Below are 13,256 nucleotides of genomic sequence, written 5' to 3' on the forward strand. Positions count from 1 at the left end.
AGTATTTGTGTGTAGGGGTGGACTTCTCTTATTGCTTGCAGAGAACACTTCTATGTGAAAAACGAGAACCAGCCTCCTGGAAGATGATACAACAGGTGAAGAGACAGTGCTTTTCAAATGCAAGGAAACGGATGATCCCAGACAATGTTTTCAAGCCACCGACCACCTCTGATGACTATATGATGACCACAACCGTGGTCATAAAGTATAGCCAAAGCCAACCTTATGTAATGTTTTGTCCCAGAGGTTGTATGTGTATTATCTCATTTAATATTCAAAACAGCTCTAGGAAATACATGTTTTTAACGATCCCATTGAACAAATAAGGAAAATGAGTTTCAGAGAGTTTATTCCTATTTTAAATGTTAGAGCTAAGATCCAAAGCCAAGATTCGTCTGACTTCAAAGTCAGTGGTCTTAATTCTAAACTGAAAACTCCTAGACAGAAGAAGGGCAATTACCTACGGTGATAAAACCAAAGCTGCTAAATCATGAAAGAAGAGTTTAGGAGCACCTTAAGCCAGGGCTGAAGAGAAACCTGCCTTTGGTCCTCCAATTAAAGGAGCTTGTTAGCACACACTAATATTTGCTTATGAATGATTCCAGGGGATAATGGAGGGACTTTAAGTTGCATATTTATTACACAGGGGAATATACTTTAAGCACCTATAATATAGTAGGATTTAAAAATGGAATTAACGAGACACTTCATATTAGTGTGCTCTATAACAAAGGGTTTTGCCCAACGTTCAGCTCTCAACCCATGGAAGAGAAATAAACCTGTGTAATTCTTACAACAATCCAAGGCACTGGTCAGTTCGAGCTCTCAAGGAAGTATGAGGTGTACAGACTCATAAATGCGACTACACCCTGATGTTCGGACACTGGCTAGAACCACTTCTGTTCCTGCTCACCTGTCCTGCTCTCCACAGTGGTTGCTGGCATTAGGCAGGTTTTTGTGTTAACATGTCTACCATTTTCACCTTCGTCGCTGACTTAATGTGACAAAAAATTGAAGACAAGTTATTGTTAAAGAATCATAGACTATTAGAATTTGTAGGGATTACTAACATCTTCTAAAATGTGATTTTAAAAAAATTTAATAATCTGTAGCACTAAAATCCCTTTCTCCAACAGAAATTTTATTCAGGATGCCAATATACAGCATCAACAAAAACTAGACTTTTAAAATCAGTAAACATTTATTTTTATAAATTAAACTATTATATGTAGTACACACAGCTATATTTAAAATGGATAACCAACAAGGACCTACTGTAGGGCACAGGGAACTCTACTCAATATTATGTAACAACCTAAATGGGAAAAGAATTTGAAAACGAATACATACGTGTATATTTATAACTGTATCACTTTGCTGTACACTCAAAACTAACACAACATTGTTAATCAACTATACTCCAATATAAAATAAATAGTTAAAAAAAAAGAAACAGGGCTTCCCTGGTGGCGCAGTGGTTGAAAGTCCGCCTGTCGATGCAGGGGACGCGGGTTCGTGCCCCGGTCCGGGAAGATCCCACATGCCGCAGAGCGGCTGGGCCCGTGAGCCATGGCCGCTGAGCCTGTGCGTTCGGAGCCTGTGCTCCGCAACGGGAGAGGCCACAACAATGGGAGGCCCACATACCGCAAAAAAAAAAAAAAAGAAAAGAAACAAAGGATGACTAAACTCTTAAAAAAATTAAACTATGTAATATCTAGATATAAAGTTAATCAATGACAACAAAGGGGCTATTTTAGTGGAGACAAATTTAGAATTTTTGAAAGAAAAAGTCACATATCAGCTTCAATATCTTATTAATTTTCAGTTTTGTTTTGGTTCCAAAGGATAGAGAAAATCTACATTTCCTCAGATAGGTAATTGTAAGTGGTAACAATTACTCTTAAAAAGCATGCCTTAAAATTTCAGTGGAAGATTCATACTGAATGACATTCTGCACACGAATGGAGTAACCCAGATTACAAATTGAAAAGTTGTTGTTTTCTTTTCTTTTTAAATTTATTTTATTGAAATACAGTTGACTTTAATGTGTTAATTTCTGCTGTACAGCAAAGTGATTCAGTTATACATACATGCACATATTCTTTTTCATATTCTTTTCCATTATGGTTTATCACTGGATATTGAATAGAGTTCCCTGTGCTATACAGTAGGACCTTGTTGTTTATCCTTCCTAAATATAATAGTTTGCATCTGCTAATCCCAAACTCCCAATCCATCCCTCCCCCACCCTCCCTCCCCCTTGAGAAGTTGCAATTTTCTAGTGTGTTCAAAGTTGGTATATAACATTGAGTTTGAGGGTTTTTAAAAAAAAATCAGTTTATTAAATATTAAAATATATGAAACATTAAATGAGACTTAAGCATGTATGGATCCTCTAAAATTATCTCAAGGTGGGTAAACACCTGCAAACTATATATTTACAGATCTAAGGAAACTGGTCTAGCATGATTCAACGAGTTGCTCAAGCCCATATTTCTTCATTGCAGCACTGATAGAACTTGGGTCTTTGCCACAGCATACTGCAAGCAGCACTTGGATTTGTTGTATATGTTAACCCTAAACTAAATGGATTCATTCAATAAATATTTATCTGCTACTCTATCCCAGGCACAATGCTAAATAATAATAATAATAATAATAATAATAATAATAATAATAATATAATACAGTCGTCCCTCAGTATCCATAAGGGATTGGTTCCAGGATCCTCCATGGATACCAAAATCCACAGATGTTTAAGTCCCTTATGTAAAGTAGCATAGCACAGTCGGCCTGCCATATCCGTGGGTTACACATTCTCAGATTCAACTAACACTGCGAATACAGAGGGCCAAGTGTAATACAACGATGGACATAAAACATTCAAGCTCTTCCACAATGAAACTTACTATAGTCTCGTGGGGAACACAAATGGAAATCAAAGAATGGTACAGATACATGCAAAATTACTAACTTGAGAGGTATGAGTAGCTGATGTAATTAGGGGCATGAGGGGAGAGAGCCTAAAAATCCAAGTGTGAGCTGAATTTTAAAAGCCATGCGGGAGATTACCCAGCTAGGGGAAAGAAAAAGTATAATATGATGTGACTGAGGAGGGATTGGTTTCCTGGCAGAGAAACAGTGATTACCAAGGCCCTGTAGCTGGACAGGGTAGGGCATATTGTCTCCTATGGGAATCGTTGGTGCTATGGAGAGAAAATGAAAAATGTCTACAAGAGATGTCGTAGTAGTAACAATGTGCACTAAACACTGTGTTCTACATATTGCTCTCAAATGCTTTATTTATTTATTTATTTATTTATTTATTTATTTATTTATTTTTTTATGGCTGTGTTGGGTCTTCATTGCTGCCGGCGGGCTTTTCTCTAGTTGCAGCGAGCGGGGGCCACTCTTTGTTGCGGTGCACGGGCTTCTCATTGCGGTGGCTTCTCTTGTTGCAAAGCTCGGGCTCTAGGCGCACAGGCTTCAGTAGCTGTGGTGTGCAGGCTTAGTAGCTGTGCCTTGAGGGCTGTAGAGGCGCAGGCTCAGTAACTGTGGAGTACAGGCTTAGTTGCTCCTCAGCATGTGGGATCTTCCCGGACCAGGGATCGAACCCAAGTCCCCTGCATTGGCAGGAGAATTCTTAACCACTGCGCCACCAGGGAAGTCCCTCAAATGCTTTATAAATAACTATATTTCCTTCTCACACTAAATGTATGAGAGAAGTAATATTATCCATATTTATACATGTGGAATAAGGGGAGGTTAAGCAACATGCTTGGGGTAAGAGAGACAGGAAGTGTCAAAACTAGGGTAAACCCAGATGAGTGACAGTTTGCAGTGCTCTTTTTTACCACTAGGCTAACCTGCTCTCTCTTTAGTAGGAAGTAGTATCCCTTAGAGAAGCAGACAACACGAGGGTGACATGCATCCTTCTCACACCCAAGCCTGCATTGATGCATGACTCCCAAGAGGACTATGAATTTTAAAAACAGGTTTTAACCCTAGGAATGTTGTCATTCATTTAAAATCTATGATAAATGAGATAGCTTTTGCAGCAACATGGATGGACCTAGAGATTATCATACTAAGTGAAGTCAGAAAGAGAAAGACAAATATTGCTTATATGTGGAATCTAAAATATGATACAAATGAACCTATCTAAGAAACAGAAACAATCACAGACACAGAGAACAGACCTGTGGTTGCTAGGGTCGGGGGGGTGGGGGAGGGTTGGGAGTTTGGGGAGTCTGGAATTAGCAGCTGCAAACTATTATATATAGGATGGATAAACAACAAGGTCCTACTTGTCCTACTTGCACAAGGAACTGTATTCAATATCCTGTGATAAACCAAAATGGAAAAGAACATGAAAAAATATATAATACGTGTGTGTGTGTGTGTGTGTGTGTATATATATATATATATATATATATATATATATATATATATATATAACTGAATCACTTTCCAGAACAGCAGAAATTAACACAATATTGTAAATCAACTGTACTTCAATAAAATTAAAATAAATAAATAAATGAGATGGCTTATATCTTCAAGAATCCTCCACCTACAATTCAGGTAACAGCCCACAGGAATCAGAATGGGTCTTCTTTTCTGATGGTATTAACAGTGTAAATGATAATGTCTTCCCTTTTGTCTTTGGTTACCGGAAAAAATAACTATCAAATTCCCTGTGCCTTGTAATTTGGATCTGTTTTTTCTTCATCTGGCTTTCTAGTCTTTATATTTTCTCTGGTCTCTTGTTTTTACACATATAATATCATTTTGTATAGCATCTACTACGTGACAGGTCCTAGGTCAGCAGGCTCTGCAGGAGGTACCAAGATGGATAATGCACAGTTCCTGTTCTGGGCTCATTAAAGTCAGCAGGCTTTAAACGAGAAAGAGAGGACTCTTCATAAAAGGAAAACTAAAGGTGAGCTTCACGTCATTCAGAAAGCCAACGTATTGATGAGGAGGTCAAGCCTCAAAAGAGCTCAACAAGAGGGAACCAAGTAAAGTCAAAAGAGGGACCTAAATGTGAGACGGGAAAGATGTGCTGGCATGCAAAGGAGAGCACGGATCTACGAAAGGAGACCCCCACCGTCCACGACTGAGGAGCTTGGTAACAAATCTGGATTGGAATGGCCTGCTTAATGATTCCAGGCACCCCAACCTCTGTGGGTCAATCTCCTTACCTTCATGCATCTCGATTCCACTAGGGGGATAAAAGAACAAATTGTAGTTTTGATCAAATACTTGGAGGTACACAAATGAAAGGCACTACTAAAAACAAACCGTCGCAATGGAAAAACACTTCTAACAACTAGTGCACCTAAGTGTTCACCTTCATTAGTGTGGGGTATAGACAGGAGTCCCCAGGCCCATTTTTTGCTCTTAAGCAATCTCTGGAGCATGCATGCATACACATACTACAAGGCCACCCACGCAGCACGCATGCACACGTGCAGAGACCCAGACACGCATAAGCCACCAAAAGGGGTGTCATCAGTATGTAAGGAGAAATGCTGAAGTGTGCATGGAGTAAGCAGCTCAGCTTGTCCATTTTTAGAACTTAGAAGCTTTCCAAGTTCTACGTGCTGTACAACACACAGAACTGAGACCCTGGAAATAGCCCCAAAGGTGGAGGGTATTATGGAGACAAAAAAAAAAAAAATCTGTTTATCTTTTCTCTGTTAAAAGTTCTCAGGGCTTCCCTGGTGGCGCAGTGGTTGAGAGTCCGCCTGCCGATGCAGGGGACGCGGGTTCGTGCCCCGGTCCGGGAAGATCCCACATGCCGCGGAGCAGCTGGGCCCGTGAGCCATGGCCGCTGAGCCTGCGTGCCCGGAGCCTGTGCTCCGCAGCGGGAGAGGCCGCAACAGTGAGAGGCCCGCGTATCGCAAAAAAAAAAAAAAAAAAAAAAGTTCTCATCATGTGCTTTATCTGACCGGTCTTTCTGCTAACTTTATCTACTTGAAAAGTCCCAAAGAGGTGTCTAGAAGGGTCTCTGCAGCAGAAGATCCTCGGGTGGGGATTCCCAGGCTTTGCTGAGAGTCAAGCTTCCACAGCTGGGAACGCCCCTCTCGGGCCCTACCAACCTCACCAATATCTACCCATCCTCTGATCTCATGTAGTTGTTACTTAATCAGGGAACGAACGTACTGCCACCTAGATAGGTCAGTTTCCTTCTTAAATTCTCCCTTAATACTCTCTGTACAGTCCTTGAAAGTTCATCAGAACTGTCAAATAACTGTTCAACTGTTTGTTAAACGTCTTTCACTCACACTGGAATGTAAGATTCCAGAAGATAGCGCCTGTGTCTGTCTTATTCACACCTATCACCCCAGAGCATAGCACATTCACTCATTCTTAAGTGAATGAATAAATGAATTATTGTGATTTCAGTCTTCAGCTTCTGGAATCCAGCCCCACTTTCTGCCCTGGATCCTGCTCTACACTAAGTCATTTTGACAGTTACCTGTTGTTCAGGGTAAGACTAATAACTTTATAACTGAGGTAGTGAAGACAGGGCTGAGTCAAACTATTTACATATATTGACAATGAACTAACCCACATATGGCATGTATGGCATGTGGTTCATAGCACAGGCTACCATCCCCAGCTACAGAAGTCCAATGCACATTATAACATCCTCTCCTCACTCCTATTGCCTGCCCCATTCACTGTCTCTTACCAGGACTAATATGTAGTGAGGAACTGTTATGTACCAAGCACTAGACATTATATAATTTTAGTCTCAAAACACGTTTGCAATGTTTGTATTCCCATCTAACAGATAAGAAAAATGAGATTCAGAAAAGTTAAAAAATTTGCCCAAGGGCAGTAAGGAGAGGAGTGGGTGTGAACCCAGCTCTATCTGAATCTGAAGGCCATGCTCTGGTGATGCCCCCAACTCCCAACTCACATCTCTCATTCTTATAACAGGGCCGTGGGGAAGGGCACACCCTGACTGGCTGGATTCGAATTCCAACTCTGCCATTTACCGTCTGTGGCGCTTGGGCAAGTTATTCAGGATTTTTTGCTTTCAATTAATTCCTCATTTGTAAAATGGATATTATTAGCACTTCTCCTCTAATGGGAATTGTTTCAAGGATTAAATGAGTTAGTGTATATTGTATTAAGTACTAAGAACAATGCTTGGCACATATAAGCAATCAATGATAGCCATCTTTATTTTTGACTCTGGCTGTTGTTGTTGTTATTACTGTTACTAATATTACCTTCTATGCTACCAATCATTCCACTGAATTGCCCTCCCTTTGGGAAGGAGGAATCAAATATGCCTGGAGCAGCATGTCCCCTGATTTCTCCCAGTAACCGAAGATGAAAAGATTTTTCTTTTTTTTTCTTTGGTCCAATTTCAGCAAACATTCAATGAGCCCGTTAACTCTGGGCAAAGCACTCTACCAGAAACTACTGGGAGAAGGCTGCTTCCTTACTCTTCAAAGAGGGACGGAGACTGGCTGAAAGCTTCACCTACAGGAATTCAGTAAGTGAGACAGAAATAGAAACTCAATCAAGCAGGGCTTAAGATGGATCCTTCTAGTAGGCAAATCCCATCCTGTTACTTTGCTATTTACCTTCTGGCTTCCACACTGGCTCTAGCAGTGGTGTGAGGACGGGGCCAGGACTGACAGCCCCCCGCCCCTTGTAAAAAACAACCCGCCTTGTATCTCTTCTATCTAATGGGTTTTTGCTTAAGACTCTTTGCTCTCAGGGTTCTATTGGGGAAATTAAAAAGTTTGAAAACCTTGTAAGGTCCTTGCCACAGCATTCAATTCCCTCATGACCTGACCCTAACTTGTCCAGATTCCCCTTGTATCGCTCTCTCCTCAGCACATTTTTTATACTAAAACTAAACTATGCGATAGTGTCCAGAACATGTTCCACCTCTCTCAGCCTCCATGCCTTGGCACAGATCGTTTTCTTGGCCAGGAACGTTCTCGTCTGATTGTCCTCCTGGGCTTAATTACTACCCCTCACTGTCACATCAAACTTCACATGTAACTTTATTTACGACTTGTACGACTTTATTATAAACTAGATTAGCTTTACTTACAAAGATTTAGAGCAAGGTTGTATTATTGTCAGCTCCCCTTCAGGCAAAGAACCACTTTGTCGTGTTTGAATTTCAAGTGTCTGTCATAAAGTAGGTGTTTAGTAAATGTTTATTAAAGAAATTAATTTAATTAAACACTAAATATCCTTCTATGTTAAATGAAGACCTATGGCAGTGTGAGAAACAGGGTGGACTTAAAAAGTAGAGTTAAAATACTCAGGTTGAAATATTCACTCCGCCATTTACATGTTACATTGAGCAAGATACTTAATATGCCTGGTTTTCTCATCTCTATAATGGAACTAATAATGGAGTCTGGTGGTTGTTAAGGGCATTCAGTGAATCAATATATAGAAAATATTGTAAAGAGTTCTGGCACATAATAATCACTCCATCAATGTTAGCTACCATTATTATTACTTCAGGCTGAAATATAAAAAACGTAACTACAGGGGCACTTTACTTAAGGACTAAGTCAGTTTTAAATACATCTACTAAAATGATTTGAGCTTACAGTAATACATTGAATTCTCTTGTTTTTCCCTGCCCAGCATCTATCCTACCCTTTGCTTTAACAGTTCTTAGGTTTTTGTTTGAGGAATCCTTTCCAACTCTCAGTCCCTGTGGTAGGTTCCAGGGCCAGGCACCCAACCCAGATGTGGCTGGAAAGAAACAGGGTTTGGTTGTCGGATAGTGAGGTGACCCAAGCTGGGCCACTGATGTTCACACTGGCACTCTTGCTGGGAACAAGGGTAATGAAGTAATTAGAACATGAGCCTGGAGCTGCTGGTAGAAAGAAAGGAGAGCCCAGAGATGGAGAGATACAAAATTCCTAATCAGTCATGCGACTTCCTAGATCTTGCTGAGCCTTTTCTTTTTTAAAAAAAATATACACAAGACAGGGCTTCCCTGGTGGCGCAGTGGTTGAGAGTCTGCCTGCCGATGCAGGGGACACGGGTTCGTGCCCCGGTCTGGGAAGATCCCACATGCTGCAGAGCAGCTAGGCCCGTGAGCCATGGCAGGTGAGCCTGCGCGTCCGGAGCCTGTGCTCCACAACGGGAGAGGCCACAACAGTGAGAGGCCCACGTACGGCAAAATAAATAAATAAATAAAATAAAATAAAATAAAATAAAATATACACACGACAATAAATTCTGTTTTCAGCTTCATCTAGTCTGAGTGGGGCTTTGGTACTACAACCCAAAGTGTCCTGAGTAATGATCACAACCAGTCATTGTAAAGATGAAAGCCTATGACAGTAAGTTATTATCTTATTAATTCCTACATGGGCTTCAAGGTATCATTGTAAAGGGACTAGTTTTCATCAGGAATTTTGGTTCAAATGAAGATGGGTATTATTTGCAGGATTATCAAAGAATCATGGTCTCTTCATACTTGGTAGCCAGAAAGCAGTAAATACAAGTCCCTAGAAAAGTGTTCCTCTGACTTTGGTGTGCATGAAGCTCCTTGAGGAGCTTGTAGAAAAGGCAGGTTCTTCCACCCAGAACTTCTGCAGCAAGCCCACGAATCTGCCTTTCTGATGAACACCCCAGGGGTGCCGACGGTCCGTAAATGCTGGTTGTCCACCTTGAGGAACACTACCCGAGAGGGCCCAATTTTGTTTAGATGATTAAAGTACACAAGTCCAGCTGGGAAGAAATCCCCAGAAAGCGACAAAATGCAGAAATTCTCATAATTATTTCAGAAACTAAAAGAACTTCAAAGACTGAGTCTGAGTTTAAGCCCTAATTCTGAAGCAAATATTAGCAAATTTGGAAGTGTCTCAGCAGTAAAACAGAAAAACATAAGCATTATATCCAGTTTTCTTTATGGTTATTTTCTTTTAAAAACGGAAATGGTATAGAAAGAAAACAATAATTTAAAAATTGATTTCAAGCTTATAGTTTTATCAAATTCATTACGATAAACTATAGTAACTTCGCAGTAGATCACTGCAAACAATTAACAAAGATGACCTTTGAGAATTCATCTCAGAGCAGCTATAATGAGCACAATTATAATAATTGGTAAGAAGCTTTTGCAGCGTTCCATAATGCACAAAAGACAACATGACAAAATGAAATAGATTGTTTTCTGAGGACACCACATGAGTTTCACAAAGGAAATTTTATGTTGACTGTGATGTGTAAGGGGGTGATACAAAAGTCATTTGATGCTGGATCATACACCATGGGAAATAAGAAAACCATTTCCTGATGTGTATCCATGTTTGCCTTTGTTAGGGGTCAGTGGTTACATAATGGTCAATGATGTGCCTAAATCAAGGAACTATCCAGCCCTTTCAACAGAGGTTCCCCCGAGAGAATTAAGCCTAAATACTATAAAGCATCCATTGTAAGCAATAGACTGACTCTCCTATGCATTGAAAATGGTGCTAGCTCTGTACCATGCTGGGGAGAATTGAGAAAACAGACTCTAAATCATTTTCTCTAGGTCTCAGTTGCCTTGTGAAACCCAGTTTAGAGAGGCTAACTGACACTGCTTAAACTGAAAATACATACTCTGGGATACATTGCTGTGTAACTTTTTTGATTCCAAGCAAGGTGGTCTAGAAATAGTAAATGATTCTTTGAACAATTTAAAATCTCACAAACAGAACCAGAGAAAGTGATATTCAATGCTCTCAGGTCATACTTTGTGCATCAATATACAGCTTTGTACACTGAGATTAATGACGTCAGTGGAACTCAACTGTAGTCTGCAGACCCACACAACAGAACTTTACAGAATTAATGTCTTGGGCTCCATCCACATCCATTAGTTGTTCAACTGCCAAGTGCATCACATTATGTGGAGATCCTATTCAATTCAAGGAAAATACAGTAGTATGACTTTAGCAGAATTGCAAAAAAAATTCTGATTTGTTTTGTGCTGGGAGCTTTGTAAAAGATTTGCACATTTCTAATAGGTTTCTATGTAGAGACTGATAGTATCTGATCTTGATTTTTGTGTCAGACCCTGCTAAGTAACAATACAAGTATCCATTCTCTCTTCATTCCTGACTAATACTAGAACCCAAACTAACTGGACAGGTTGGTAGAATGAAAGACCACATTTCCCAGCTTCCTTGCAGCTAGGTAGCCAATGACTGCAGAAGTAAATAGAAACGTTGTATGCGAGTAGAAAAAATTTCACTGGAAGGGGCTGTCTTCTGTACCCTCTGCTCTCACCCACTCCCCGCCCTTCCCCGCACTGCCTTTTTTTTGCCTGCCAAAGAATGTGATCAATGGAAATCCAACAGTTACCTTAAATCACAGAACTAACCTTAAGTGTGGAAGCCATGTGTCAGAATGATGGAGCAGAAAGATAAAAACACCCGACTACTCTATCACATTGCTGTTACACATCCCTGGACTGTCGCCCCTAGACTCCTTTAACATGAGAGAGCATGACACTTCCATCATACTTAAGCCTGTTATTTTGAGTTTTCTCTTGCAAGTGGCAGAACCTAAACCGTATTAATATAATCTACATGTATTTTCTTACTCAGTAAAGGCCAGGTGAATTCATAAACTAATTGGGATGAAATATTTGAACTGGTTTGCAAGCTCTGAAATTTGAATAATGCATTTAGGACAAATAAAAGGAAGGATTACTTTATCTAAGTTCTTCTAAACATATGGGAACAAAATTTTTTCTTGTTAAAAATGCATATAATTTTTAAAATGCATAGAACTTAAAAAGGAATTCAGATAAATAATAAGTAAGGAAAGGAAGACAGTACAATGTGTGGTATAAATGAAAATTAGTGAAATTAGTATCATGGTTAATAGTGTAGCATATAATGTATACTTATCAAAGGTAGCAAACTGGACCAGAGAAGGTATGGACCGAAGTCTGACCTACGGACATACTGTGTGTTTTTCTTATTTGTATACTGGTTCTTGATACCTTTGTGTGACCCATTCATTCTACATCTCTTTACATTAAATAATCCACTTCTGGGCCAAACGGAAGACTTTGGTCTTTTAGCTTTTGTGTACAGCTGACAGACATCTTAGAAAAATCCCTGGGGACAATAGAAAATCATTAACATGCTTTTGATTTCCAATAAGTCCTTTCAAGTCTGATTTTTGCTCTGTACTCTAGAAAGGGCATTAAAATATTTTAAATAGACCTAGCAAAAAGGATTGAAAGCGTAAGATTGTATTTAAAATAAAGTCTATTCATTAGATTGCTTTTGATCATCCAGGCAGAAATTTTGTTTCAGTGTTGCTCTATAATAATAAGTATTTGTAGTTATTGTGATTATTTGGTCTATAACATTTTGGGGAGGAAAATATTCATGTTACACATCCTACTAGGATTTTAGAGTTATCCAAACTCTTGTCTACTCCAGTGTTAGGTGGACTTTGGGGAAAACTGTTAAGACCCACCTCTTTTGTGTAATCTCAGTATTATTCTCTTAATACCTTCAAATCCTTGTTCTGTCTTCATCTGCAAATGTCCTTGGCTGTGTTTATGTAAATTATTGGCACACATGTTCTTCATTCTGACTACATAAGGCAGTGTGTAGGTATCTAATTTAATTAGAGTGATTTACCCATGGTCATCTCTGTCAGCTGCTAAATACTCTTAATTTTTATGTTAAGCACAAGTGGGGAAAGGTCTTGGATGTCTAAAAAAATTCTATTTCCAAAAAATGATTTTTCTCTATCACCAACTTCTCTATTACAAATATATAACTTTGAGACGGCAAGATAATGATACATTACCCCTGTGACATCCATAACCTTGATGGCTGCAAGTTGGCCCGTTTTGACATGACGACCCTGTAAAAAATTTTTTTAAAATATTTCAGTTCTGATGAGCAATATTAGCATTAGATTTCAACTGTAAAGAACAATTACGTAGATCAATGTTACAGAGTGCCAATGGGGAAGACAGACAGACAGACAGACAGACAGACACACACACACACACACACACACACACACACACACACACACACGGAAATCTTAAATGCTTTGAAGATCAATCTCTATTTAATGTTTATTTTGTAAAACATCTCCATCACTTTGTCTGTTGGGTTTGTTTTCACAGTGGTTGTCAAGTTAAATAAAAGAGACAATGTCGAATAATTTGGTTTTACCTCCTCTTCAAGGTGTTAGATAAGGGGTTGGGTGAGAGGAGGATTTACATGGAAGGG

General features: G+C 39.5%; 1 protein-coding gene across 5 annotated transcripts in view; it reads right to left on the minus strand.

Annotated features, from left to right (window-relative positions):
- The window catches only part of TNIK (TRAF2 and NCK interacting kinase), a 412,416-nt gene that overhangs the window by 152,543 nt on the left and 246,617 nt on the right, over positions 1-13,256 (minus strand). For all 5 annotated transcript variants that reach the window (XM_081235887.1, XM_081235886.1, XM_081235888.1 and 2 more), the window contains exon 3: positions 12,823-12,879. In XM_081235887.1, coding sequence (XP_081092013.1) covers positions 12,823-12,879 — 57 coding nt within the window. The remainder of the gene's footprint in view (positions 1-12,822; positions 12,880-13,256) is intronic.

Source organism: Mesoplodon bidens, assembly GCF_964165515.1.
Source record: "Mesoplodon bidens genome assembly, chromosome: 5".
Taxonomy (NCBI): domain Eukaryota; kingdom Metazoa; phylum Chordata; class Mammalia; order Artiodactyla; family Ziphiidae; genus Mesoplodon; species Mesoplodon bidens.